General features: G+C 45.7%; 1 protein-coding gene across 2 annotated transcripts in view; it reads right to left on the reverse strand.

The window, feature by feature from the left end:
* Positions 1-22,067, reverse strand: part of GPC3 (glypican 3) — a 145,786-nt gene extending 123,719 nt beyond the window's left edge. The window contains exons 1-2 of one of the 2 annotated variants that reach the window (XM_005023811.6): positions 21,770-22,063; positions 13,687-13,848 (exon numbers count right to left, since the gene is read on the reverse strand). In XM_005023811.6, coding sequence (XP_005023868.4) covers positions 13,687-13,848; positions 21,770-21,929 — 322 coding nt within the window. In that variant the 5' untranslated portion in view covers positions 21,930-22,063. Of the gene's footprint in view, positions 1-13,686; positions 13,849-21,769 lie in introns of both variants that reach the window. The other variant, XM_038184554.2, reaches the window with a different exon arrangement.
* Positions 22,068-25,297: the final 3,230 nt, after the last annotated feature.

A 25,297-nucleotide genomic window follows, 5' to 3' on the forward strand; every position in this document is an offset into this window, starting at 1 on the left:
CCTTTTCTTTAATTAGCTGAAGCATTTCCCAAGCTTAGAAACCAAACTTGAATTTTGACAGGATTTTATGTGAGTCTGTAAACACGAACTTTTCTGTCACAGTTTAGAGGTTATGGTTGAGGTTGGGTTTTTTTCCCCTTTATCTCAAACAAATGTATCTAGATCCAATTCACTTGTGCTTTAAGAGGAGTATGAAAGAAAGCTTGAAATTATTTTCAACTTTGAAATCTTCTATTTAAAAGAGGGTCTGGATTTTTGTGCATTACTATTCCTTTTTGCTAACTTAAGAAAAGTTTAAGTATTGGAAGTTGGGCACAGCTCCTCCAGATAGATCCTTGCCTTGCCAGCTCCAGAAGTTGAAAGGTTTGGACTGCACAAAGCCAGCATGAGAGAAGGAAGCTGTACCCAGAGCCAAGTCCGACATCTTGAATACCTATCGCTACACAGTGGTGAATGCAGTGTCTTTACTAGGCTCTTTCAGAATTTCAGTTTTTCCCATCTATGGACATACTGCTACTCAGTGTTGAACATCATGAAACAGCACAAAATTAAAGGAAAAGATTCATACACCATTGAAAATTTAAATAATTCTGTCCTTCAGCATTATTTGAAAATATTAAGAGCAAGGCATCAAACAGCAAGGAGAAAAAGTGACTCATTAATGGCCAATGTTTGTTCAGTGCCCTTACACAAGGGAAGAAAGCTTGCGGAAAAATACACATTATCCTATAATTAAAGGCTGTATTCTAAAGCACAGGACAGAAATAAATTCAGGTTGCACAGATTGCTTAGTTTGCTCACAACCTTCATAAACTTTTTCAACCTCAATAAAGTCCTTCTGATGTAGTTTTCTGAGTGCAATTTTGCGATCTAGCTGTTGGTGTGAGACGAATCTAGGAGGATCAATGTGCATCTGAAGAGGTTACTTTCTGCCAGCTCTGTAACTTCAAGATGCGTTTCAGGATCAAATATTTACTTACCAGTGAGTCTAATTATTTTTCATGCTTATGCCAGTGAAGCATCACAAGGTAGAGAAATAAATGGCTTTCAACCTCTCACCAATTCAAAGACTACCTTCTCATCTGATGTGAAGCGTTTGCTTTCATTTAATACTAGCAATGCAATGCACTTTGCAGTGCATCTTCAAGGTAAGAATCTATGCAACCTAGTAAAAATAATCTTATACTGTCCATTAGTTCAAGAAGTAGGTTCTGAACCATATCCCTTGGAAAGTGAACTCTTTGCCCAAAATGTCAAATGCACTGCTTGTTCTTTGCTGCTAGCAGAACATGACATACAGGGTTACTAATATCATTTTCAGGCCATTATCTAAACAAACAGCCTACAAACAAGAAAAGAGAGGAGAAAAGCAGCTTGCTTATCACCCCCAGCTTTAAAGCTGCTGCAAATCCCAACCCACAAGTGCCACCTCTCCGCAAACATCTGGGCCTCCATGCCCATCTGAAAAGCAGATGAGGAAAGCTACTCTGTATGGAAACATACCTTTAACCTTTACAGCTTGTTCCCAAGGACAATGAAGGCTACATGAGCACAAGCACTCTACAAAGCAGACCCTCCCCCTCCCTCAAGACTACCCATTTAAATGCAGGCACTTTCTTAATTTATTACAACACCATATCACCCGACTTGCAATAAGCTATGACCTCCTGGTCTGCATTATGTGCTTTCCCCCGGGTGCCAGTCAATGCACGAGGGATACATCTCAGCACTATCTTACGTTCCGGCCCCAGCAAGGAGCTGCCATAGGAATGCAGCACAGCTAGGCAGATGTGAACCTACGACAAAGCAGGGTTCCTGGGTTGTTCATCACCAAAGGCCGGCAAAGCCCTCCAGCATTCAGTCACCAGCAAGTACCACAGCAACACCCCTCCAGCCTGGAGGCCAACTGTCCTCAATCCTGTTGTTCCCCTCATTTCTACAGAAGGCAAGCCCACCCCAGTCACCAAGCAGCCATACCACCATTTTGCAGGACCCCACACAAGTATAACCATCCTGTCTCCTAAACTCACCTTAAATCAGCTCACTGTCTAATCCTGGGGACAGCCATCATTCACTCCCACAGGTATTGTTCATTTTAAACACAGCATCCATGGCAGTGGTTTTGGTTTATCACCATGCTCTCCACAGGACACTCAGCAGAAGGCCACCCCCCAGCACTGGGCTCTTGCTGACCTCTGAGAGGAAAAAAGAGATAGCACACATCTTCAACATTTCTTACTGATGCACTAATACTGGGAGCCAACTCCTCCTTACAACAAACAGTTATTAAAGGTATCATGAAAGAGACTCAGTATTTTCCTGGTCACTTGTTAATTTTTTTTAAAATACTTTTTTTTTTTTTCTTTAAAAAAAGTATTTTCTACATAAGAAGATGCTCAACTGCAGGAGTGTTCACAAGCTGTATATCCTAGCCCCTCTTCCATGGAGATGAGGGAAGCAATGCATTAGACCACAAATAAAAATCCTGCTCAGGCCATTTCAAAGACCTCCATCTACTTCTCACTAAGTACATAATAATTCCCAAAGGTTTCATAAGAAGGTCAATCCCAGCTGTGCAGCCGGACATCAGAGACCGAGCACTCCCTTGACAAACAACGGCATAAATAATCTTAAAAGCCTCATCCAGAGGGAAGCTGAGCACCTAAATTAGCCAGTGAAGAATCTGATGGTAGAAATGGTAATTCTTACCCTGCCATGATCTGTGCTGGCATAGTGTTTTCTTCTATTTGTAGTAGTATTTGGAATTTATTAGGCAATATTTAAGAACAGTTGATAGACCACCATCACAGGAGACTGAGGCAGACTGAAATAATCTTATAATTAAAAGGCAGTAAAAGGATGCATATCATTTCTATAATTCCTCAGAAATTCAGTAGCAATTTGATTTTACTTTTTTATGAGATAGATTCACGAGAATGTGTTGACCTGATTGGCTTAAACTAAAAGGAAAGGAAAGAATGTGAAAACTAATCTCCTCACATGGATTACTGGGTCTATTTGATTTCCTCTCCCTAAAAAAAAAGAACATTTTTCATTGCAATCATAATAGGAATTTGACCAATACAAATATGCTGTATTACTACAATCTATTAGTCACCAATTCCTTCAAAAAAAGTGAATTCCAAAGCCATGAATTGTAATCCTAGATGGAGCCTTACTGTTCTCTACTGCTTTTAAAATTGCTTTTTTATGACATTCAATCATAGATTTTCTGACTTAAAGATAACAAATTTGGGAAGAGCTAATCAGCAACAGAATTAATTTACAATTGATCCACACTGCTGTTTGTTTTCCCTCTGAGATGAGGTTTGTTTTTTTAATCTTCACTTTCTAACCAGACTTGTGATTTTTTCCCCCCAAGCACGAACTTGGATCTTTTTTTCCCCGTTTGTTGTTGTTGTTTTTAATGTTAAATGTTCAGTGCTTCTTACATTTCACCTGTCAGAAAAGATGCATTGATTCACAGGTGCATCTTCACGGAAATGCATTTGCTTTCACATGGCAGTTGTCACTCATGCTCTGTGCAGCACCAACTGCCACACACAAGCCCAGCTGTCCAGCTCACAGCACAATGCTCACCCACCATTGTTACATGGGGAAAATATGCCCAAACCAGCATCACACCAAAAACATGCACAGAATGCAAGCTGGTGTGCGAACTGCAGCAGCTACAGATTCAGTCTAACCATTGCTAGATCCAGAACAAAAAGTTATTTAGATCACTGCATAACTATACCCTCAAGTATTTTCCTGTGCCTTTTTAGCATAAGATTTGAGCATGCCAAGACACTGCCATCCTGCCAACATCAATTCCAGGCACTATAGCTGTGCAGGGAAGAGTAAGGACAAAAAAGGGAAGGGAAGGAAAAAGTCATTTCACCATACTGTTCACTGATCCCTGTTGTAGTTTTGAACCAATCTATCTACAGTGCAAAACAGCTGAAAACACTTAGGGCATGCTGCAACCAGCTCCCTAATTCATAGTGGAGCAACTGGAATTGATTGTTACTCCAGCCTTCAGTCCATACAATGACATCAGCACATAGGTAGCACAGAAGCTGCTATCAGCTGCAGTGTCATTAAGACTTTTGCATCAAGATGGTGAGCAAAAGTATTTTCCCTTTGTGAGGAAAAGAAAAAAAAAGTTAGGCCTATGCTTATCAGAAAGCTAAAAGGGTTTCATCTTCTTATTGGCTTTAAGAAAAAAACACCCTACCACAAAGAACACAACAGACCCAGACAGTAACTATTACTTTAGAAACCTAGAAATTAAGAATTTCAGCCCTGTTAGGCAAGTCTTTTTCTATGCATACACCCCAGGGCTTTCTCCCAGCCAGAATATTCCCAGCCCTGTTGATACAACCAGGCTTCCTTGAGGTGACAGCTGATTTGTGTGGGAATCTCCCCCAAATCTTCTACATAGTTAAAAAAAAATATATATATATATATATATATATATATATATATATATAAAATGAAAAAATGGGGCTGGAGACTCTTACTCTTCTAGCAACTCCAAGATGCAGTATTTTTAGAGGGAGATGAGACACAGGCCCCCTCCTGCTGCGCAGAGATTTCCACCACGCAACTCAGTGCACAGAACAATACGGTCATCCTCCGACACCCACAGATCTGAAGCTGAAATTTCATTTTTAAACGAAAACAAGATGTTTTAAACACAGCTCAGTTCGCCACACTTGCCGGTCAATCATACTGCTCATGCTTGTATCTCTCAAATGCCACGTAAGTAGACAAGCCTTGCTGCATGAATCTGTAAAGCTTCCACTCCAGAGAAAAGATGAGCTCTCAGCTCACCCTGCTTGGTGGAGCCGGGAAAGGACCACCACTGGGACAACACCTCTCTGAGGCACACCAAGTATCCACCAACACTCCATAAAACAACAGAAGATCCAGGAAGCTGCCAAAATAAAACCTACCTCAGGAAGAAACAACATCCATGCAGTGAGCAGCAAGGTCACCCAGGGCAACGGTGCTGCACCACACAGGACAGACACCTCCACTCCAAGTGTAACAGGAAGGAAGGGGGTTTCTAGGTAATATCTGCCCCAGACACACTGGTCTGAACTGGATGCAAATCCAGGGATACCTCTGCTGTTCATGCTAGATGTGTCTGCTTCATTTTCTAATGAGCAGAATTTACTATGAGTCTGTCACACTCACTTTTTTGCTGCTTTTGATATTGGGATGAGTACAGAAAGGTGTGCCTCTTCTGTACTGAAAAACATAAAGCCAATTTCAAGCTATTAGAGTCGAGTAGGGCAACATTAGACTAAAACACTCCTGTGATTTCAGAACTTCTGAAGATAAAGTCCAGAGCTTGAAAACTGGATTGTCTGTACCTCCAGTGCACCCAAAAATTACAGACTTCTACAGTGCAGATAATCCAGGGGGCACTGCTGACTACATACACTCATGTAGAAAGCTCTCATCTGCCCTATTTGAACAGTCTGCTGGTTTTCTTTTTTTTTTTTTTTTTAAAGAAAAAAAAAAACAGATTAATATACTTTTATAGTAAAATGAAAGATTATAAATCGCTGAAATTGATTTCACATCAGTGGTAAAGTCAAAGTGAGTAACACACCTGAGGTGACCCACTTCGCTAGAGGGAACGTGAAACCGCAGTGTATTGACAGTTTAATTGGCTCAGCAAGAGTTCATTTCCCTCAGATGAAATGCGCCATTGGCCGTTTTATCGTTATATCTTATTGCTCCGTTAAAAGTAAAGTAGATGACAATCTAGCAAAACGTTCTCTTTACAGAGACAGTCCCCTGCCTTTATTGCTGGGTGCAGGCTTCTACCCCACTTCTCTCCCCAGAGTTTCCAAGCCAGCTTGTTTGCATTTTAAATGCTTTGTGCAGCAAGAACGCCTCGATTTATGCCTTCAGGCCAAGACATGGAAGATACCAGTATGCCTGTTTCTGTACTGGAATTACAAAGGGGAATAGATGACAATGGCACAGAGCAGCTCTACAGATACCACGTTCAAGGGTAACACCGCACTTGAAGATGTAATTTGACTACTTCATATCATTAGGAAGCATTTTGAGAATGCTAGTACTTGAACTGTCAGGAGAACTCCTAGCTCAAAATGTAATTAGAGAAGACAGCCCACCTTGTAGAAGCAGAAGGCTCAAAGGAACTTGTGAGCCCTCTCTGGTTATCTCACAACTCATGCTCCTGCAAGGTGGCACAGACAGAGTATCACGTTTTGCAGCAGGGGTCCAGAAGCAGATGAGACAGGGTAGCACTATAGCATTGCACAATGCAGAAGCACATGAGGGAAGGAATACAGATGCAGAGTTGCAGGGGACACTTCAGGCACCTGGCAGCCAAGGCCTCTCCCGCAAAGATCCCAGCCAGATGCCTCCTTATGCCTCAGTAAGGGTCCCCTCCCCAAGGGCAGGTTTCCTGACACACCGCAGTTTGTCATAAGAGCAGAGCATCAACCCCAAAGCACAGGTTTGTGTTTTTTTTACTTCCCTAAATCATCACGAATTCCCTACAGTTGTACACTTTGCAAGAGGGCCATATCTCCTGCGGAATCAGAGCACCACAGACAAGAGGATCAGCCCAGCCAAGGAGCAGCCCTAAGATGGGCAATGCCTCCCCTCTGTCAGAAGATGAGCACCATCCCCTTACACAGCAGAAAAGCAGCAGCAGAGCTGGCAGAGGACAGTTCTCCAGTAGCAGAATAAAGGCCCACAGGCATCCAGGAATTCCCACACAAACCCTATATTGGGGACCCCCAAGCCCAGACACCAAGTGCCAAGAACTGCTAAAGCAGCACGTAGGCAATTATATGAAAAGCCCCCGTTAACCTCCAAGCCTCATTTCACTGAAAAGAAGAAGAGTGTCAGCAGTATTTGATTGCAGGGGAATTAAAGAGAGGCAGGGCATGGGAAAGCTATCTCATACCCCATGCAACTGCCCAGGTCCTCCACAGGCTGCACCCTTCCAGTCACATCTTAGGCTCCACACAAATGAGCTCCTCATGGGAGCAACCCCCACCCAGCACACCCAGAGTTGGCAAGCTGTGCACCAATGCTGTGGTGGCATTTAGCTCCAGATAGCAAGAGGAGAAAGAAAAAAAAAAAAGAAAAAACAAGCATCTCTCAAAATCTCCCTTCCCGGTACTGTGTGCTGTCATGCAATACTTCCAAACCCGTGGTTTATGCGGCTCAGGAGGGCAGTTTCATGCCCTAACTCCTGGATGATGGATTTTACAATTTGTTAAAGAAACTCATCAATCCTCAGCAGTCATTTTTAATGCCCAGAGCCTCCACAAACTTCTGCATTTTGCTGATCCCCTAATTTCAAATCATTTGAAACTGCTGTTACTATTACTGCTTTGCTCCTAAAGCTAAGCATTATAGCACACTTCAGACTTCTAGCTTCGTATGCTAGTGTAATAAACAGATTAACTGTGATTTATGAACAATAAGTTCTGGTTATTTGAAAGGAAACATTACCTCCATAGACCAATACTGACAACTGGAGATCTCATTATGCAGACAGCTCTTTCCTCTTTCCACCTACCTGTAATCACCAGTTCAGAACACTTATCAGCCAGGGAAACATATCACCGTAGTTTTCCACTACAAACTTTGGGCTTCCAAAGCATCTGGCAGGAACCGCTGCCAATGGCACAATATTGTCCTGAACTGACCCAGTGAGACTATTCCTATTTTAAATGAATGTTGAATTATTTTTTTTAAACACTGCACAACAAATCAAGAGATTTTTCAAAGCACGGAAATGTTACAGTAGCGATGTAAAGCAGGATGCATCAAGACCTCAGTTTGCAGAGGACTGAATAGGAACAGGAATTATGTGGTACAGAGATCTGTTTGTAATGCTTATTGACTCAAAGTCCAATTATAGTTTTAATATTCCCTCACAAAGATGCATTGATTCAAGTCCATTCTAAAATGTCAGCTTATTATTTTACAGACCCACAAGCAAAAGTTAGCATTTTCGCATGCACTTTTCACAACACACCTGCAGCTATTGAGCTGACCACCCCCTAACATCACATTTGACTAAGAATCTTTTTTTACTTTTATTAAACTATTCCAAATAAGACAAAAGCTCTGCTCAGCAGCAGTGGTACCAGTGGACCTTTCTAGGCGATTAACGTGCAATAGCTCCCACCACATAGCTGGTCTCTTCTCACCTAATTGATGCTGCACGCATCCTGGATTTACAAGTACAAGGCATAATTAGTAAAGATAAAAGTTGTTATATACTTAAACCTCTTAAAAAGAAGAAAAGAAATCTCAGCTCCCTCACCTTGACTCTAAAGTAGTAACAGCAGCTTGTGAAAAATGAAAAGCCTTGAAGGATTCGGAATAAGAAACTTGGAGAGACAATCGCTGATCTTTTATCTTCCAGACTTCAAGCAGAATCAAGTTCTTCAAAGAAAACCCAATAAAGCCCAGACATTTTCATCATAACAAAATAAATAATTCAGTCATACTTTAGAGAACTCCGACATTAGGATTGGCTATTTGATATATTTGTGGTTTAGGTGCCTCTAAACTGATTAAAGATAACCTGATAGAAGCTTGCAATGTCAGAATTGCCTTCATTCCTGACAGATATGAATGGATAGTGTAAATAACTATAAATAACCAAAATGGCTGCATTTATGCCTAATGGAGGATTTACAGCCTTCAGAGCTGCCTGGTAGCACTAAGAATTACAGCTCTGCCTTTATCCTCCTGCAGCACAAGAGGGGAGATGAATCGAAGTCCTCCTCACACCAGCTCCTCTGCCAGAACCACTAAGGGCTCAGCTCCAGAGGAAGGAGAAAAAAGAAGAAAAAAAAAAAAAAAAGGATTCTCCTATAAATAAGAGAATACCATACAAATACAGGAAGGTTTATCCGTAGTGATTTGAGCAGCCTTCCCAGAAACTACTCTGAAACAGTCATCCCAAAAGCCCTTCAAGTCTCCGTAGCCCCTGCAAGCTCTCCTTGTGTATCCAACAGAGCTCTGTTTGGGTTCTAGTTCCCATTTTCAGAGGGTTACATACCATCATCTTGATAGGGAACAGAGCAAGCCTTAAGACTGCAAGCTTTCGTCAAGGGGGATTCAACCACAGTATACTGGCCAATTTCCAGGCCAGGTAATTACACCCCCACGACCCCAGGTTCCCCTGCAGCCCACACACTGCCCCAGCAGCTCAGCAGCCCCACGGCACAGAGCTGGGAGCTCCCACGTGCTGCCCCACAGGAGCTATTTCAGAAGGAGGTGGAAGCAAGCCCTGCACCCACATAAGCAGCAGGGAGGCTAGATTCAGAGTCAGAAACAGGCACGTGGGGTATGCCAGGATTTACACCACTGCTACCCTGCTGGCTCCAGCAACCTCACGATCACTGTAAGGAGATGGCAGAGCAGGCAGCAACACGCTCTGACAACCCAGAGTCTGCACCGTGCAGACAGGCCCCTCCAGTATTTGACTAGTACCAACAGAAGAGGCTGCAGAAGGACAACATGAGATCCCGCTGGTAGCTTATTTAAGCAATCATTTAAAATAATGAAAGCAACGTTCCCCATGAGCACACCGCATTACTCCCACAGAAGCAGTCCCTAGAAATAGGAGCGCTAACTGCTGTGTGTCACGCTTACTGGATGGGGAAGATTACCAGCAAGTCCTACACAAAGCAATGGGTGCAGATGCTCCTCTTCCCTAGGGAGTCCTTCTGTGCTTAATAGTGCTGCATTCTTTACCTTTTTAAAGAGTACTTTTTCCCTTGGACACAGAGCTAGGAGGAGTATGTTATGAAAGCTGCATTTGAGCAGCTGATAGAGCTTTAATTTTCTGTTAACTATAGTGCAATAGTATCAATAAGCAGGATGAGAATTCAAGCAACCACTCAAAAGAAAATTCTCAAACTTAGGAAGTCAGTAGTATTTAGGGCTTTTTTGTCGTTTAAATCATAAAATGGTCCAGAGCCATAAATCCCTCCTCACCGAAAAGCCAAGATCTAAAGTCAGAGGATGTGGGAGAAAAGAATATTGTGGCACGGCTCTTGCTGTTTGCCACAGCAAGTTTGTAGCATTGACTCCCTAATTCGTCAGGATGAGAACCCCGGAGCAACACTAAATGTCATTTTCAGACAGTGACAAGAGCAAGTTCTGAGCCGATACAGCTCAGCTGCAGCTGCCATCAGCTGAGACCCTGAGCCGGGAAGCATGCACACATGCAAAGAGCAGCATGGTTACACTGCATGAAAGCAAGAAAAAAACCTGCCCACAGAGAAATCCTAGAGTAAGATTTAACTGCAGTCAAGGCAGCTACAATCAATTTTAACACTGTCAAACTCAGCAAGTTTCCAAAGGATTAAATCACTACGTAAATCATCTTCATAATTTTAAAAAATGCCTGTAAGATAAGACCAGGCGCTAATTGTACCATTTAAATTTAGTGAAGGAAAGGTTTTTTGTTGGGATTTTTTCCTTCTTAACTGCAATAAAGAGGAAGCCCAAGGGTCTAAAACTAATAATCTAATAAACTTTGCTAAGTGAACATTGTAACAGATAGGCCTGGATGAGATTTTCAGTAAATGCCAGACAATTTCCCTTGATCTTTATCAACAGAGATGCAGCTCTAGCTCCAGCAGGAAGAAATTAAATTTAGTGCAAAATAATAACATCTGGGTGAGATTTTGTTTGTCAGACTAGCAGTCCCTTTAGATACCAGGCTAAAAATATTAAAATGAACTCTGAAGGGTTTTACGTTTGTGTTTTTAATATGAGTGGCTGGGATAGGTTTCCATACCAACATATTACTCAGCTCTAGATAGCGGTGCAATTACCCATCCTCAGCGCAGGATGATCCCCCACAGACACTGGGGTCCAATGCTCCACAAGACGCGCCAAGAGCTTTCTCCCCACCAGAGCACAGCCAGGAGAGGTGGCACAGCTTGGAGCTATCCCATTCTTTGGGATGCATCCCCAATCCTGAAGTCACAGGATATGCACAGGTCTGTCCCAAATGTCAAGCAGAACCACCACCTGGGAGCAAGACACTCAAGGGATGTTTAAGGGCCCCAGGGGCTCACAAATGCCTCTTTCTTGAGTGCTCCAGCATCCCCCCATTGCTGAAAACAGCCCTGCACAGTCCAAGACAGCATGCAACCCCTGCTGGGCAAGAACAAAAGGAAGTTTTCTAGCCTGCAACCAGGTGTTCTTGACACCCACCTTGGTAAAGGGGGAGAAAGCAAAGAGCACATGGGCAGAAGTCTGTCACGTCCTACCGCATTGCCAGGTCCCTTAGCAATGTCCTAAGACCCATCCCATGCCATGAGCAGTGCCACGAAACATGAAATCTGACTGCCATACGTTGGGTCCAGAATATTTCTAAAGCTGAAACAGCCTCTGGCACAGCTGTCAAAGTACAAACAAGCAGCAAAAGATTCACCTATAAAAAAAAGAAAGCATTCTACAGACTTCAAGCCTCTACATTTAGAAGACGAAAGTACGCAATTGTAAGAGCCCAATGAATAGTCCCTTTCCAAATCCAAAACATTTGATACGATGTAATTGAAGTGAGCACAAGGGTTACAATTAAAAATTCTTCTTCTACAGTGGAATTACAAAATGTATTTTTATTAGTCATGATCTTCTTATTAGCAGAAGCGGTCAGAAATTCTTCAACTAAATGCTTTTCCCCAACCCCAGCAAAAAGAATGGCAATTCAGCAAAACAAGGCTTTTCAGATTAACATCAGCTTCAAAGCCCCTGCACAGGGACAGGACTTTCATGGCCAGGAATCACAGTAAATAATAATAAAAACCAAAGCAAGGAATTCAGCTCTTTTAAAAAGAAGCAGAAAGTTCAGAGGAACAGCACAACCTATATAACAGAGTATCATTCTTACACACAAAAAAAGCCTCAAAATTTGCAATGTATGTCAAGTGGTAGAGGAGGGGGTAGAGGCTTTCTATTCTAGACAACTTACCCCCTATTTCCGAAACTAGTCTACATTTCCAGTGTCTAGGAAACCAACCTCTCATTAGTTTTACCCCATCCTGTTTAGCAGAATTGAAATTTAATAGTCATTACGTTAAGAAGAACTGAAAAAAAAATGCTGTTACCTCCTCAGCAATTTATTTGATCTTATGTTGAAAGAAACACAACACAACAGACTCCACCAGTCAGGCATGGACCAGAACAGAGCTTTGCCATGATGCCACAGACTTAGCAGCCTCTGGGTCTTGCTGTTGGTGAGGTATGAATAAAAATAAGTCAGATTATCCTACAAAAACATCAGCATGAAGGAAAAAAACACTTGATTGCTTGTGTCTTTTTTTAAATATAAGTAAAAATGCTATTAATATAGAGTGACGGAATCCCAATAGGAGGGCACTCAACAAACAAGCAATCATTTTACTGCACATTAACCATGGGTGGAATAAGTTTTGCTTGAGTAAAGGCCACAAAAATGATTACAGATTTAAGTAATACAAACTGGCATGTATCCAGAATAGAAAATACTTGTTAAAGGTCAGTTTTGCTAAAAAGACAATACATCACCTTGCTGTTAGGAGAAGAGAGGTGCTACTATACAACATGGCATGAGGTTACCAAGTGCTTAAACAGCCCATGTCAAACACAACAAACCACACTTGTGAACATGGCAATCTCTTCCCCTTCACATGGAATAACCTTTTTTTTTTTTTTGTGGCAGAGACCAATTAAGAAATACACAGTTTAGATGCTTACCAGGCATTACAGTGGAGTTAGAACCAGATGACATTACTGCAACATGGTAGAATCTGCAACTGCCAGAATCCTGCAAGATGGTACTTGCACAGATTGTTTAATTCTTCTAGAAGTGTGTTTCCATTTATTTTTAAGTTTGCACACAAAGTGGCTTGGTCTTCAGTTTTACACTTGCTGTTTCAACTACAGGAATATTTAGGACAAGCTCTGTAGAGCTGCCATACACCAAAACAGGTGTATTATTTATTGATAAAGGCAAGCTCTTTCATGTGCAGCAATGCCCACACCACAGCTTTGTCTTTTCAGAGGGGAAGGGGGTGGGTATACCTACACGGGACAGTCCTCCAGCAGCGCTGCCACTGCCCCTCTAGAGCAGCCCCTAGCAGAGAGAGAACCCAAACATCTCTCTCGTGGTGAAAGCACTCCAAAACCACACTGTGAGCGGTTTTACCTCTGCCTGGAGGATGTGGCTCAGGATACAGGACAGAGGAAACAGGCAGCACGCACAAACCTTGGGGAAGGTGGAAGAGGAGCGTAGGACATGCTCCCAATAAGTCAATGGACTGCAACCAAGAGCAAAGGCTTTCACAGGCAGTAGCTTTGGCTCTGGGCTAGTGCTCAGCCACATGCCTGGGGATCCAAGCAGGCACAGGCAAGAAGGGCACTGGAACAAACCTCAGGCAGCACAGAACCAAAATATAAATCTGTTTCCTTATAAGATGAGAAAGGCAAATTATTCCTGAAGATGAGGAAGAGATCTACTTTTTTAACGTATAAGTATACATAATATAGATACAAAAAATAAAAATGAAGGGAAGACTTTCAGCCACGTGGGCTTCTGATTGCCAAGTGCTCAGGAAGAGGAGCAGAACTGCCTTCTCCTTCTGCACGTCTGGACCACCCCCAAGCACTCACCTTGGAAGACGGCAGCATTCTGGATGACAAGGAACTTCAGCTCCATGCTGGCAGACTGCAGGAGCTGCTCCATGTTCAGACGGGCTGCTGCCTGGTACTTCTCTTCCATCTTCCTCGAGCAGCACGTGGAGCCCTTTGGGATACATACTTGCAGATCTGATCCTAGAGACACAAACAAGTGTAAAAAACTTGCATGAGGAGGTAGAATTGTTGCCAGCATAGAGGAAACCTACTCCATGCAGTGGTATCACTGCAATTACTGTTTGGGCAAACTGATGACATTTCTGGAATTTGTCCTGAGCAAGCAGCTCAGCCAAAGGAGAGGACTGATAAGAGAGAGCCAGGATTGCTGAGCAATAGCTCCCGAGAGCTCGCTACACACACATGCCAACACGATGCTTGCTTTAGCTCCCATGTTCTATATCCCCAGGTGTGCTGGTGCTGAGCCGAGCAATACAGAGCATTGCCCTGCTGCCTCCCATGTGCCCGGTAGTGCGTTGGCAAGGAGCTGCAGGCAGCCAGAAGAGATGGTGTGGTAGATGGAAAAAGGGACCAGGGTTTGAAGCTGATTACAATGAATAAAGCAATACATGTAGCCCAACATACAGACTGTGCTTGCAATTTGCAGAGACTTTAACCAGCTAGCTGAAGACAAGTAACTGTATTATTTCCCTTTGATCTCCATCCTTTTGCATGTACAGCACTACTAGTAACAATAGGGAGCCACAAGAATAATGATTTGCTTTGCTTTTTTTAGTACAGACTTTTAACGTGTATGCAGCTGAGTCCTCTCACCAGTTTCCCTATCCAATCCTTCCTCCACTGCAAAATGCAAAGCCCAAGGCTCACCGCTTCACTTTTCCCAGTCCCGTTGCAGAGGGACAGACCCCGAGGCACACGCTGAGCCCTGAAACAGGCAGATGTGCAACTGCACGGCCATATGGGCAGCTCCTCTGTCCAGCCACCAGCACTGAACCTTCAAGAGGACCTTCGCTTGCTCTTGCATCTCAAGCTGTGCCTCAAGGCACTGGTCAGCAGTGTTAAACCTTAGTTTTTGACATTCCCAAAAGCCTTCCCAAAGCTGTCACTCCTGGAGGTAGGAAGAAAGATTAGCTTACGTTTCAGGAAGAGTTGCTGCCTAATAGGGCATAAATAACATCTAGGGAAAAAAAAATAATCATCCTTTTGGTTCAGACACCAAGAGAAGATGAAGCAGGTGAGCTGTCAGAGCAGCAACAAAAAGTCACGTTCTCAATCAACTTTCAGTAGTAAACTGTGGTCCTGCAAACACAAACAGGGCAGCAAGCACTTATCAGAGCAAATAGCCTTCATCGTGCAAAAACACATTTAATTTGATGATGCTATTATAAAGCCAGACAGTAAGCAACAGCACCATTAAAACACCAAGACACAACTATCTAGGGCCAGATAGCAGCAAGAACCTTTCATTTCACAGTCATTGCCATCTAATTGTAGCATGCTCCAGGCATATCAGAGCAGCTCCCCATTAGGCTCAGCACTGACCAAAAATGGGGTTAGGAAACCATCCCCAAACCAAGTGACAGACAGCCCAGATGGGACTGAATGCTCCATGCACACCTCAGCTCTTGCTCTGTCCTCCCCATTGCTACAGATTTTCTTCCTTAATAGAAGGCAGTTGAGCAAGTTCAGCAATTTACATCTTTGCTCTGGGAGGATTATGCATCCTTCCAGGTTTCCTTCTCCTTCCTACCTTAAGAGTCTTTTACCACATTCTCTCTAATTACTATAAAGTGTCAAAAGTCACTTTTCTAAGTGTACTTTAGAAGAACAGGATTAATATTAATGTCAGTTCAATCGTGTACCTCCTGAAGAAGAGTCATGCACAGTGCCAAGGGAAAACCAGCTGTCAGGGCTCACAGCAGAAACCCTCCTCCCTCTAGCCCCCATTCCTTCCTGTAACACAATCTAGTGGGGGGAAGAGAAAAAAGAAAAAAAAAAAAAAGGAAAAAACACACAAAACTCTTCATCTGGAACACGCATTTCACATGTGGAAAGGAGCTTACAAGGACCAACACAAGTCCAGCAGCTGCTGCAAAACAGTGCGTGGCAAAGGGGCAAAAGGATGCTGTAACCACACTGGGAGCCTCAACACCATCCCTACCACTGCCTCAGTTACCCCTTCTGCAAAATGGGGCACACAGCATGAATTTCTTGATAAAGCCCTTGCACAGAGACAGTGCTGCAGACATCCATAGAGCAACTCTCATCGGTTTGAGCTAACCTGCTCAAAAGGAGCATGGTGACAGGTATTTCCCACACTGAAAAAATAACAGCCCATAAAATCATGTGGCAGCAAGACACTGCATTAATGAAAGAAGTGGTTATATAACAGCAAGTTAAAGAGGTATTTTAAAACCAAATCTGAGTTAATTTACACCACAAAAAGGCTTAACATGGTTCCTTTAACACTACAATACAGCCATGAATTTCTTGTTAATATGAAGCTTATTTCCTCCTACATTTATTATATTAGGACACATTTCAATTTTTTTAAAAAAAGCTTTCCATGATTAATGGAAATACCAATATAGAAAATCAGAGTTGGCAATTAAGAGATCTGTGCAAGCGAGAGCCAGGGATAGGAAGCAGCAAGGTCACCTACTCATCTCCCATCCTTCTTTTTAGCAATTAAGCCAATTTCTCCCCTTAAATGGATTTTTATTTTTGTGAAGTAAGTAAAAAGACAGGCACATGCTGTAGCAGAGCAATCACGGAGGAGGAGGAAAGAGCTCAGGAATTAACTCTGACAGCTTAAAATGTTTTACAGAGATAGCCAACTAACACCGCTGACCAGAAACGTCACAGTAAAAGCAACAGGTCAATACAGGCAGGACAGGCTCCTATTAGCCACGAGGGACAAGGTCCCTTTCGGTGCAAAGCACTGCTACGGAAGGCCCAAGAAGGGGGCCAGGCTCCATCCACCACCTGTTTCTGTATACAGCTTTCCTAGACACAAAGCAGACCAACAGCCCTGTTTGTAAGCCCCAACAGCATGGATGGGAACCTCTGATGCCCAGGAGCCACCAGCACAGCCTCTGACCCCAGCTGAGACATCAGTGGAATGGGAACATTTTTGACCTCGGGTAGGCTTGGGTTTCATTCACGCTGCTGCTTGGAGGAGCCTTTTCTGCCCTTGTGCTGCTGCAGCACCACCCAAGAGCCCCAGGTCCCACATCCCACCTGCTGGAGCTGAGACCCCGCACGCTCCTGAAGCGCAGCACTGGGGTCCACACCGAGCCTCTGACACCTGGAAGCTTACTGCAAGCTTGAGAATCAGACTCTGGCATTAATTAAACTGTCCCACATTTCTGGCTCCATAAAGGCAATGGAAAAGATCCTGCAAGTCATCAAATCCTACCCCTGCCTCCCAATCCACCCCCTCCAGCACTTTATCTAACTCAAACACCCTCTGTGATAGCTCTGACTTGCGATAGCTGAGCCCATTCCACTGCTTAATGGCCCTTACTGTTAAGATTGTTTTTATCTCCCAACCTACACACACCCCTTTTTCTTTAAGTTTCAAGCCATTACACCTCATAATTCCAGACTCAGCCCTTGCAAATGACCTCCTCTGTTTGCTATAGATCATTGCAATTTCATTTTTGGAAAGAAAACACCTCACGAGTTACTCCAACACTTAAAAAATTGCATCTGGACGCCCACATACCAGTCTTCACAAGCCCGGTGACACTGATGCAATGCTACGCCCAGGAGCCCAAGCCTCTGCAATACAGCTGCCGTGGGTGAGACGAGCAGGATGCGGCCCCTTCCACGGGCACAGCACGGACACGAGGCACTGTGACAGCACCGTACCATTTATGCCATCTTGGGGAGCAGCAGTGTAAGTGCTCCGGTAATTTTGCATACATTCCGAGCTGACAGAACTGAGCTCTCTACCGCAGCAGAGATTTCAGGAGCACCCTGAATCTCCCCCCTGCTTCTGGGGCAGGGAGTTTTAGCCAAGGAACGGGCAGTGGTGAATTTCAAGCATTTAACTGCAGGCCAAAGTCAAATGATTCCCACAGATAGGTGGTTAGCACAGCATAAGTGAAAAATAATTTCAGTGAATTACATGTCAAAAAAAGCACAGAGATCATCCACAGGCAGCTTCAAGCTCCTTACTGCGGCTGAGGGATTGTATTTTGATTTTAAGCAGCCCAGGATAGCTCCGGCTCTGTCACCAGATACCAGCAGACAAGCCGTGCAATTCCCTGGGGCGCACCAACCTACCAGATCCAACAGAAGCTTAAATCAGATCAACATTCCCACAAAACATATCCCAGGCATTGCCAAAATAAGAACATGTCCCTGGTTAACATTACATTACTGCAGCCTGCCCGCACGATGGGAGGGGTGCTGCCACTCACGTTCTGCAGGCTGGAAACATCGGAGGGCTTCATCCCACCCCTGTGTTCATACTGCCCATAGGAAAGCTGCTGCTTTCGGACAGTTTTCTTTCCCTAATTGTTTCACAACCAGCAGCATGTTTTAAACAGATGAAAGTAGCAATTCAATCTTTAAATACAGTGGATTTTCCCCCAGCTGTTTCAAGACTTTTTGTTAATTATTATTAAAAACTTTCTTTTAAGTTATGTCACTTTGTAATCAAGCATCTGTCACTAGTTTTGAATGCTCATCGTTGAGGAGAGAAGGAAATGTGGCTGTTCAGAACCCAGGTTAAGTGCTGATCCTTTTAAAACCCAATTAAAGAGATATAAATTATAAAACAACCTTGCTCAATAGGTGATTAAAGTTGGAACAGTACGGGCACTACATGGGATATTTATTACTACTTGATTATCCTTTATCTTCTGCTCCATCTTGCCTTTCACGACTGGATTCTTTCCGAAGCCTTGCAAAGTTGGCCAGAAAACTGCAACGCAAATATAACTGCTCCGTAACACCGTGTCATTTAAAAGAGGTCATAAAGAAAAGAGAGAGCTTTTGCCATGTAAGAGTTTCCTCCCAACAGATGTAAAAATGTATCAACAACGCGCCTCAAAAACATGGCGTTAATTGGTGGACAGCCACTCATCATCCACATTTATTACAGTCACATGCAGACATGCTACAGCCATTCCAAAGGCTCTGAAGAACACTATTCAGGATGTTATAATTAACCCCTGGAAAAAAAAAAATAATGATCTCACTATAAAATCACTGCCTGAGGAGGTTACTAAATTTTAGGGTTCTGCTCCTGCTCTCTTAACTATCAAGAGAGCAACTTGCAGGCCTGAAATAATTAGGAACAGAAAACTCAATTATCTAGTAACCTCAGATCTTAAACTACCACACTAAGCTGAACAGAAAGGCTGCACGGGGAGGAGGACCATTAGTCCCACTCCGGAAAAGCAGAATGGAAGAGGAGTACAAAGGGAGGCAGCTCACAAGCAAAGCTACGCTGCAGCCAACCGGGAGAGCTGGGATTTGTATTTTTCAGATTAAAAAATACCTTGGCACAAAACAGCTGCCAAAAAGAAGGAAAAAAGAAGAAAGGGCTCTGCACACATAGTGTGCAGGGGGCATTATCCTCTTAAGGGAGGAAGTAACCCACTTGCACCAGTCTGGTTATCCAGGGTGTCATCAGGAACACAAAGCAATCTGAACAGCAAATATGAGAGAAGAAACAGACCAGGAAAAAAAGGAAATTCAAATTATTATTTCTACATGAGAAATTATGCAGGAAAAGACAAAAGGAAGAAGAAAACAAAGACAGGCAGCGTAAGAAAAGAGAATTTAGCTATTATTGAGTGTGAACAGCCGAGGCGGCTATCCCGGCACAGAACCACACGCTGGCTCACGGGCTGGCATTAAGTCTCAACTGCAGAAAAGCCTATAAAAAGCACTCTCCCGTCACCCTGCCTTCACTGCCCTCCAGCATAAGATGCCTCACAGAGCTTGAGCCGAGCTGCTGGCATGAAATACATCCTCCCACCCCTCCAAGGAGCCAGCCACAGCTGACAGACATCGGGTCCTGCTGCCCCCTGCCACCATGCAGGCACACCAAAGCGTGGTCCGGAGCTGCAAAACCCTGGACCGCTGGCTGCGGTAGCAGAGGAGACCAAGTCCCTGCTCACTGCCTAATGCGTGCCTCCAGCTAGCATTTCTCCCGTAGCATTAGTTCCAGTCATGAAACAGCACGACACTTCCCTTGATTTTTTTTCCTTAAATTAGGAGTACCAAGCTGACACAGCTGGGCTCCCCTATGAGAGCGCTGTGCCGATATCCCCCCAGCCCATACACCGCTGATCCAGTAAAATGAAGCCCTGTGACATTTCTCCTGCATGCACTGCAACTCTGCAATGTTTCCTAGACTTACACCTTCAGCCACAACTGCTCATAATGCAATACGTGGATACTAGCAGTCATGCTTTTCTGTTTGTGTTAAGAGATAAAACAAACCCACATTTAAAATAAGTTGGTTAAACGCTCAGTTTCTCCAGGCTAATATGATCTATAGGCAAAGGTTCCCAGAATCGATTCCGTGGTGATTTGTGACTGGGAACTCCAGAACTTTTTTTAATTGACAGATGTATGAAAGAAATAAAGCACTAAACTGAAGCCTGGAAAATAGTTCTTGAGTGATGCTCCCCTATTACTGAGATTTATGCAGCTGCTACTAGGAGAAGCGAGTGCTCTGAAGTGTAATTACTACACAGAGTCATGCAAGACGGGCCAGACCCAAGGTATAAGCAAGCAGTCATTGCTTTAATTATGATCAAGTTTATGTACTTAAGCAAATGTAAAATCCACTTTCAATTTGAAATGTGGGAACTTTATCATCGTAACAAGCTGGAGGCATTCACTCGCAACACCCACCCTGCAAGGGGACACGGAACTGGCTACCCACGGGCTCTACAAAGAGGCAAGGGGGCTCCTTTCTCCTCCCAAAAACTGGGGCAGCAGCTGGGGCTCCTGGGCAGCCTGAGCCATGCTGGAGAAGCAGGAGGCTCAGGCTAAGGCACAGCCCCAGCAACCCCGTGGCAAAGCCTGCAGCAACCCCATGGGAGCATCCCCGGCTGCCACCCCTGGCGCCTCGCCCTGTGAAACCACACTCAGGTTATCTAGGGATCAAAGCAGGCATTTCACTGCTTCCACAGGAGCAGGGAAAAACACTCCTTTAATTACAGGCAACAGAGAGTGTCATTTTAATGGCAATAAGAGGAGCCCTGTCCCCACCCTGCAGCCGCCTCATCGAGGTTATTTGCAGCGCTGCCTCCCTCCTGGCTGAACGAGGTCCTGCGGGATGCAGAGAGGAGACGCTGCTCCTGCTCCCAAGGGAGAAGTACGGAAAGCATCCAAACCGTGGGAAGGGGGCACGAGGATAGAGGGACGAGGGTACTGAGAGGTACGTCTAAACCCTCCGTGCAGCTGTAAGGAAGCCGAGGTATCACTATGGACAGCAGGGCTGGGGACGGGCACCCACAGTGCCACCCCACAGCTCCCTTCACCCCCCACGCTGCAGCAGGGGCTCTCGCACGTCGGGGCTGCGCAGCACCACCGCATGCAAGGATGCTCTTGCGTGGCTAGAAAGAGCAGCCGGTGCTGGCGGTGATTCCACCGCACTTCCCCTGCCTCTTACCTCTTCCTTCACACACTCCGATCCCCAGCTCCTCGGGCAGGCACACTCCGCTGCACAGCGAGCCGAGCCCGGCAGCGATCCGGCACCGCGACTATCGCGACCCTCCCGCCCCGTACGCGCAACCCTGGGGATGCTGACAGCCGCCGGTCACCAAAAACGCTGAGAATTCAGGAATTTCGCTCACATCTCCGAGCAGGAGCGAGGCACGGTTGCCAGCAGCCCCGCAGGTGATGCAGGCACGCAGCCGGCACCCGCACGGTGCCCGGGGGAGCTCAGCACCGCGCTGACGGCTCGCCCCCGAGGGGGCTCCGCGCATCTCCCCGGCACGACCCGACCCGACCCGGGCTGGGAGGCAGCACCCACCCGCCCCGTCCAGCCCGGAGGCTGTACAGCCCCAGGAAGGGCGCAGCGGGCACCACCGAGCCGGAACACCACGGGCAGCGGGTGGGGGCACCTCACCTGGCACGGGGCTCTCGGGCACCCACTTGGCTCCGGGCTGCAGCACCTGGAAGGCGGCGCGCACCGGGCGGCACGAGGCATCCCCCGCCGCCTGTGCGACCCCCGGAGCACCGAGCAGCAGCAGCAGCACCGACAGCACCGCTCGGCTTCTGCCCGACATCGTCCCGGGGCTGGCAGGGGCTGGCAGGGGCTGGCACACCCGCACACGCCGCCGGCCGCCCCGCCGGGACCGGGCTGCAGCGCGGCGGGGCAGCGCGGAGCGGAGCTCAGCCCCGCGCGCCTTCGCGCGGCGCCCCGCCAGCGCCAACCGCGGCCCCGCCCCCGCCGCGCTCCCATTGGCTCCCTCCCCGCCGGGCCCCGCGCCCATTGGCTCCTCCGCTCCGCTCCTGGCGGGAGTCGCCCCGCGCGTGCGGCGCCGCCCCGGAGCTCATTGGCCCCGCCGCGCCCCGCACCTGCCCCGCGGGGCTCGGGCATCGCGCCCTGGGTGCGGGGGGGCGCTGAGGGTGACCCCAGCCCCCAGCACCGCCTGCAAGGGGCTCTCAGTAGGACCGGAGGCAGCAGCTCGTGAACTGAGAAGCGAGCAATGGGAAGCAACGCTTCGTTTGCACAAAGCAGAGAGAGTTTGTCCGGGCTGCCGCCGTGCTGCTCGCCCCCAGCTGCAAATTAAAGCGAGGAGCGAGCAAGCAGCAAAACAAATCCCTTTAAAATTTGCAGCGCGGATACGGGATCAAATTATTGCTAATAGCTCGCCACCGGCGCTTTTTCACTCTGAAGTTTTGAAGAGGGATGAAAAATGAAAGTCCGGCCCGAGTGTTTGTTCTGAGAAAATGCCTGCCAGGGAGAGATTGTTAAAATATATTATGGATATGAGGCTAATAAGCTGGAATGTGCAACGTGTCTCGTTGCTTAATGGATTGCCTGAGCCTGTTGCTGTCCACAGACTGCGCTATTTATTACAGGTTTATTGTGGCTGGTAAGCACGTCTGACAAAACTCCAGTTAGCCAGGCAGCACAAAGCCCTGCTTTGCAGGAACTCTGAGGGACCCAGAAATTTTTTTTGCTCCCAGGAGCAGGTGCTCCCTGGTGCAAATCATGCCTGATTTCAGCAGAGCAACACATGTGTGCATGCCTGGTGACACAGGTGAGGATTTATCCCCCACGTGTTCTCATTTCTCCAGATCCTTTGAATGAAATACCACCATGCCAGTGATGCTTCACAAGAGCTGTGCTGCTCTGGATAGTTAACACTTCTTTTCTGGGTCTTCTCCGTTGACTCACTGATGGATTTGCAATGTTTATGCAACAGCCTGGGTTTCGGGTACAGCATTGCTTTGGGTTAGGAATCAATTAGACTGAAATGCAAAACACAAAGGCTGGTATTTGAAGCACTCCTTTATACGCGCTCTTGCAATCTATATTATGTTTATGGGCCGAGGAACAGTTGTCTAAAAGGCATTCAAGCATATCCTGTATTCATCTTCAAACCTGCTGTGCGTATTTCATTTAAGTACAGCAGGCTTTTACTGTTCCAGGTAAGTACACAGATATTGTCAAGCACGCCATTATAGCAAAGAATTATATACAGTGCCAAACAGGCGGCATTTAGTATCTCTGCTAAGACTAGGGAGTGCTTTGAGATTTCAAGCCAAATTAGAAAACATCATTACTGCTCTTTACTGGATCTGGCTTCACAGTGGGATCTGTCATTACCTTGACAATGACTCCCTGCAAAAATAAAGTTTATTTATCAACAAGGAGGTATATCAGAAGGGAGTTAAAGCTTGTGGAAATGTACAACAAATCCTAGTGGCAGCTTTCTTTCAATGTCTGTTTTAGGTTATACCCAAAGTTTGCCAACAGAAGAAAAAATCTCAAAGTGTAACTGAAGTTATTCTCCAATGGAGCAAGTGATTTTCACTCATTTTCTGCAGTTTTCACTCTGTCATTACTGACTTTCCTTGGGGTTAATAATCCCAAGAATGCAGCTGGACGGGAGTGAATCCCATTCCGTCCATGGACCCAAAATATTACCGTGCTCTGTGTCCCCGAGCCCAAAGGACACCCCACACCCCTCCAGAGGCATTCCTCAGCAGCCGATTGCAGACGCTTCCCCCACCACAAGCACTGCAATGGCCCAGAGAAAGTCCAGAGCTGTTCCCTGAGTGCTGCACAACCGTGGGACTTGTCCTTCCAACATGTAAGGGTTTGTCCTGGAGGAGAAAGCGAGTGACTTGCTCCAAGATCAGAAGCAAAGTCACTGGGTGAGTTGGCTGCCAGCAGACGTAGTAAGAGCCAAGTCGTTGTCTCACATCCAGGATGATAATTTCCCTTGTTACAACTGCTCACACCATAAAAATTTCACTTAATCATCTACCTGCCTCAAGCCTGTAAGTAATGAGAGGCAGGATCATGTGTAGCTGATTTTATCAAATGCTCTTACGAAGCTCTCCACTGGGAAAACTCTGAATCAATTAAAACACCAAGGAGAGATGTAGGAGAGGGATCCGTACTCCCCAGCAGATGCTCGCCAGGTTATCAGTGCACTTCCCTCGCTCTTCCCCTGCCAAAGGGATGAACGAGCTCCAGCCCCATGGCAACACAGCTGCCTAAGCCTTGCCTACAGCAGAGGAAACCACTGTGGGGCAGGAGAGAAAAGAAGAACCTGTAGCACCTGTTGGCACATCTCCGTGTTTTTGGCACATGGGCACGCTGTGGCTGGGTTTTCTCACCTCTGCTGCGATCCCCTTGTGCTGACTCTGGCCCAGCTGCCTCGCTTGAGATCTTGAATGCCCTGTTGAAACTAAGAGCTGCAGGCACTGGCGGCTTCTCTCTGGTAAAATAACCCTTTCCATCTTATTCTGCACCCCACAGAAGCTGCATTTTCAGGGGTCCATAACCATTTGTGGAGGAGGAGAAGGGAGAAGCTCTTTGCGATATAGCAGTACTCACGCATTGTTTGATGGAAAAAAGAAAAGTGCATTTGCCACGGGGCATGGGGAAGAATGATGGATTGCCAGGCAGCAAACATCCCTCCCCTCTTTGACAGGATATCATATTCCTTGTACCATACAGCTCTGCTGATAGATCCGTAAAGCATTAGCCTTTCCCTCACCCCAAAAAGCAGCGGCTGATAAATCACAAGCCCGGTGGGTTTGTTGGGAGCAGATCACACAGCAGAAGCAGCGAAGCCTTCAGAGAGATGCATCACTTGAAGACACCGCCGATGCCAATAGAGCTGTACATCAGGAGTGCCCAGACGAATCACTTTACCTGTCCAGAAAAATGAAATTCTTTGGAGCTGGAACTTCTTTCCAGTATGTACCAGTTTCAGTCACACACGCCTCAGAAATGCCTGCCAGAGCCATGGAAAATCTCTGTCTTCAGTCCTGGGAGTCTCCCTTATTTAGAAAGAGTTTGAAACGTCTTCTCTCCTACTGCAGGACAGAAAACTTTCTGAAACTGCAGGAGATTTTATGGGAAAAGATCCCAGCCAAAGCCAGACCTTTTCACACCAGCTCTTTACCATGG

This window comes from Anas platyrhynchos, chromosome 10 (assembly GCF_047663525.1).
Source record: "Anas platyrhynchos isolate ZD024472 breed Pekin duck chromosome 10, IASCAAS_PekinDuck_T2T, whole genome shotgun sequence".
NCBI lineage: Eukaryota > Metazoa > Chordata > Aves > Anseriformes > Anatidae > Anas > Anas platyrhynchos.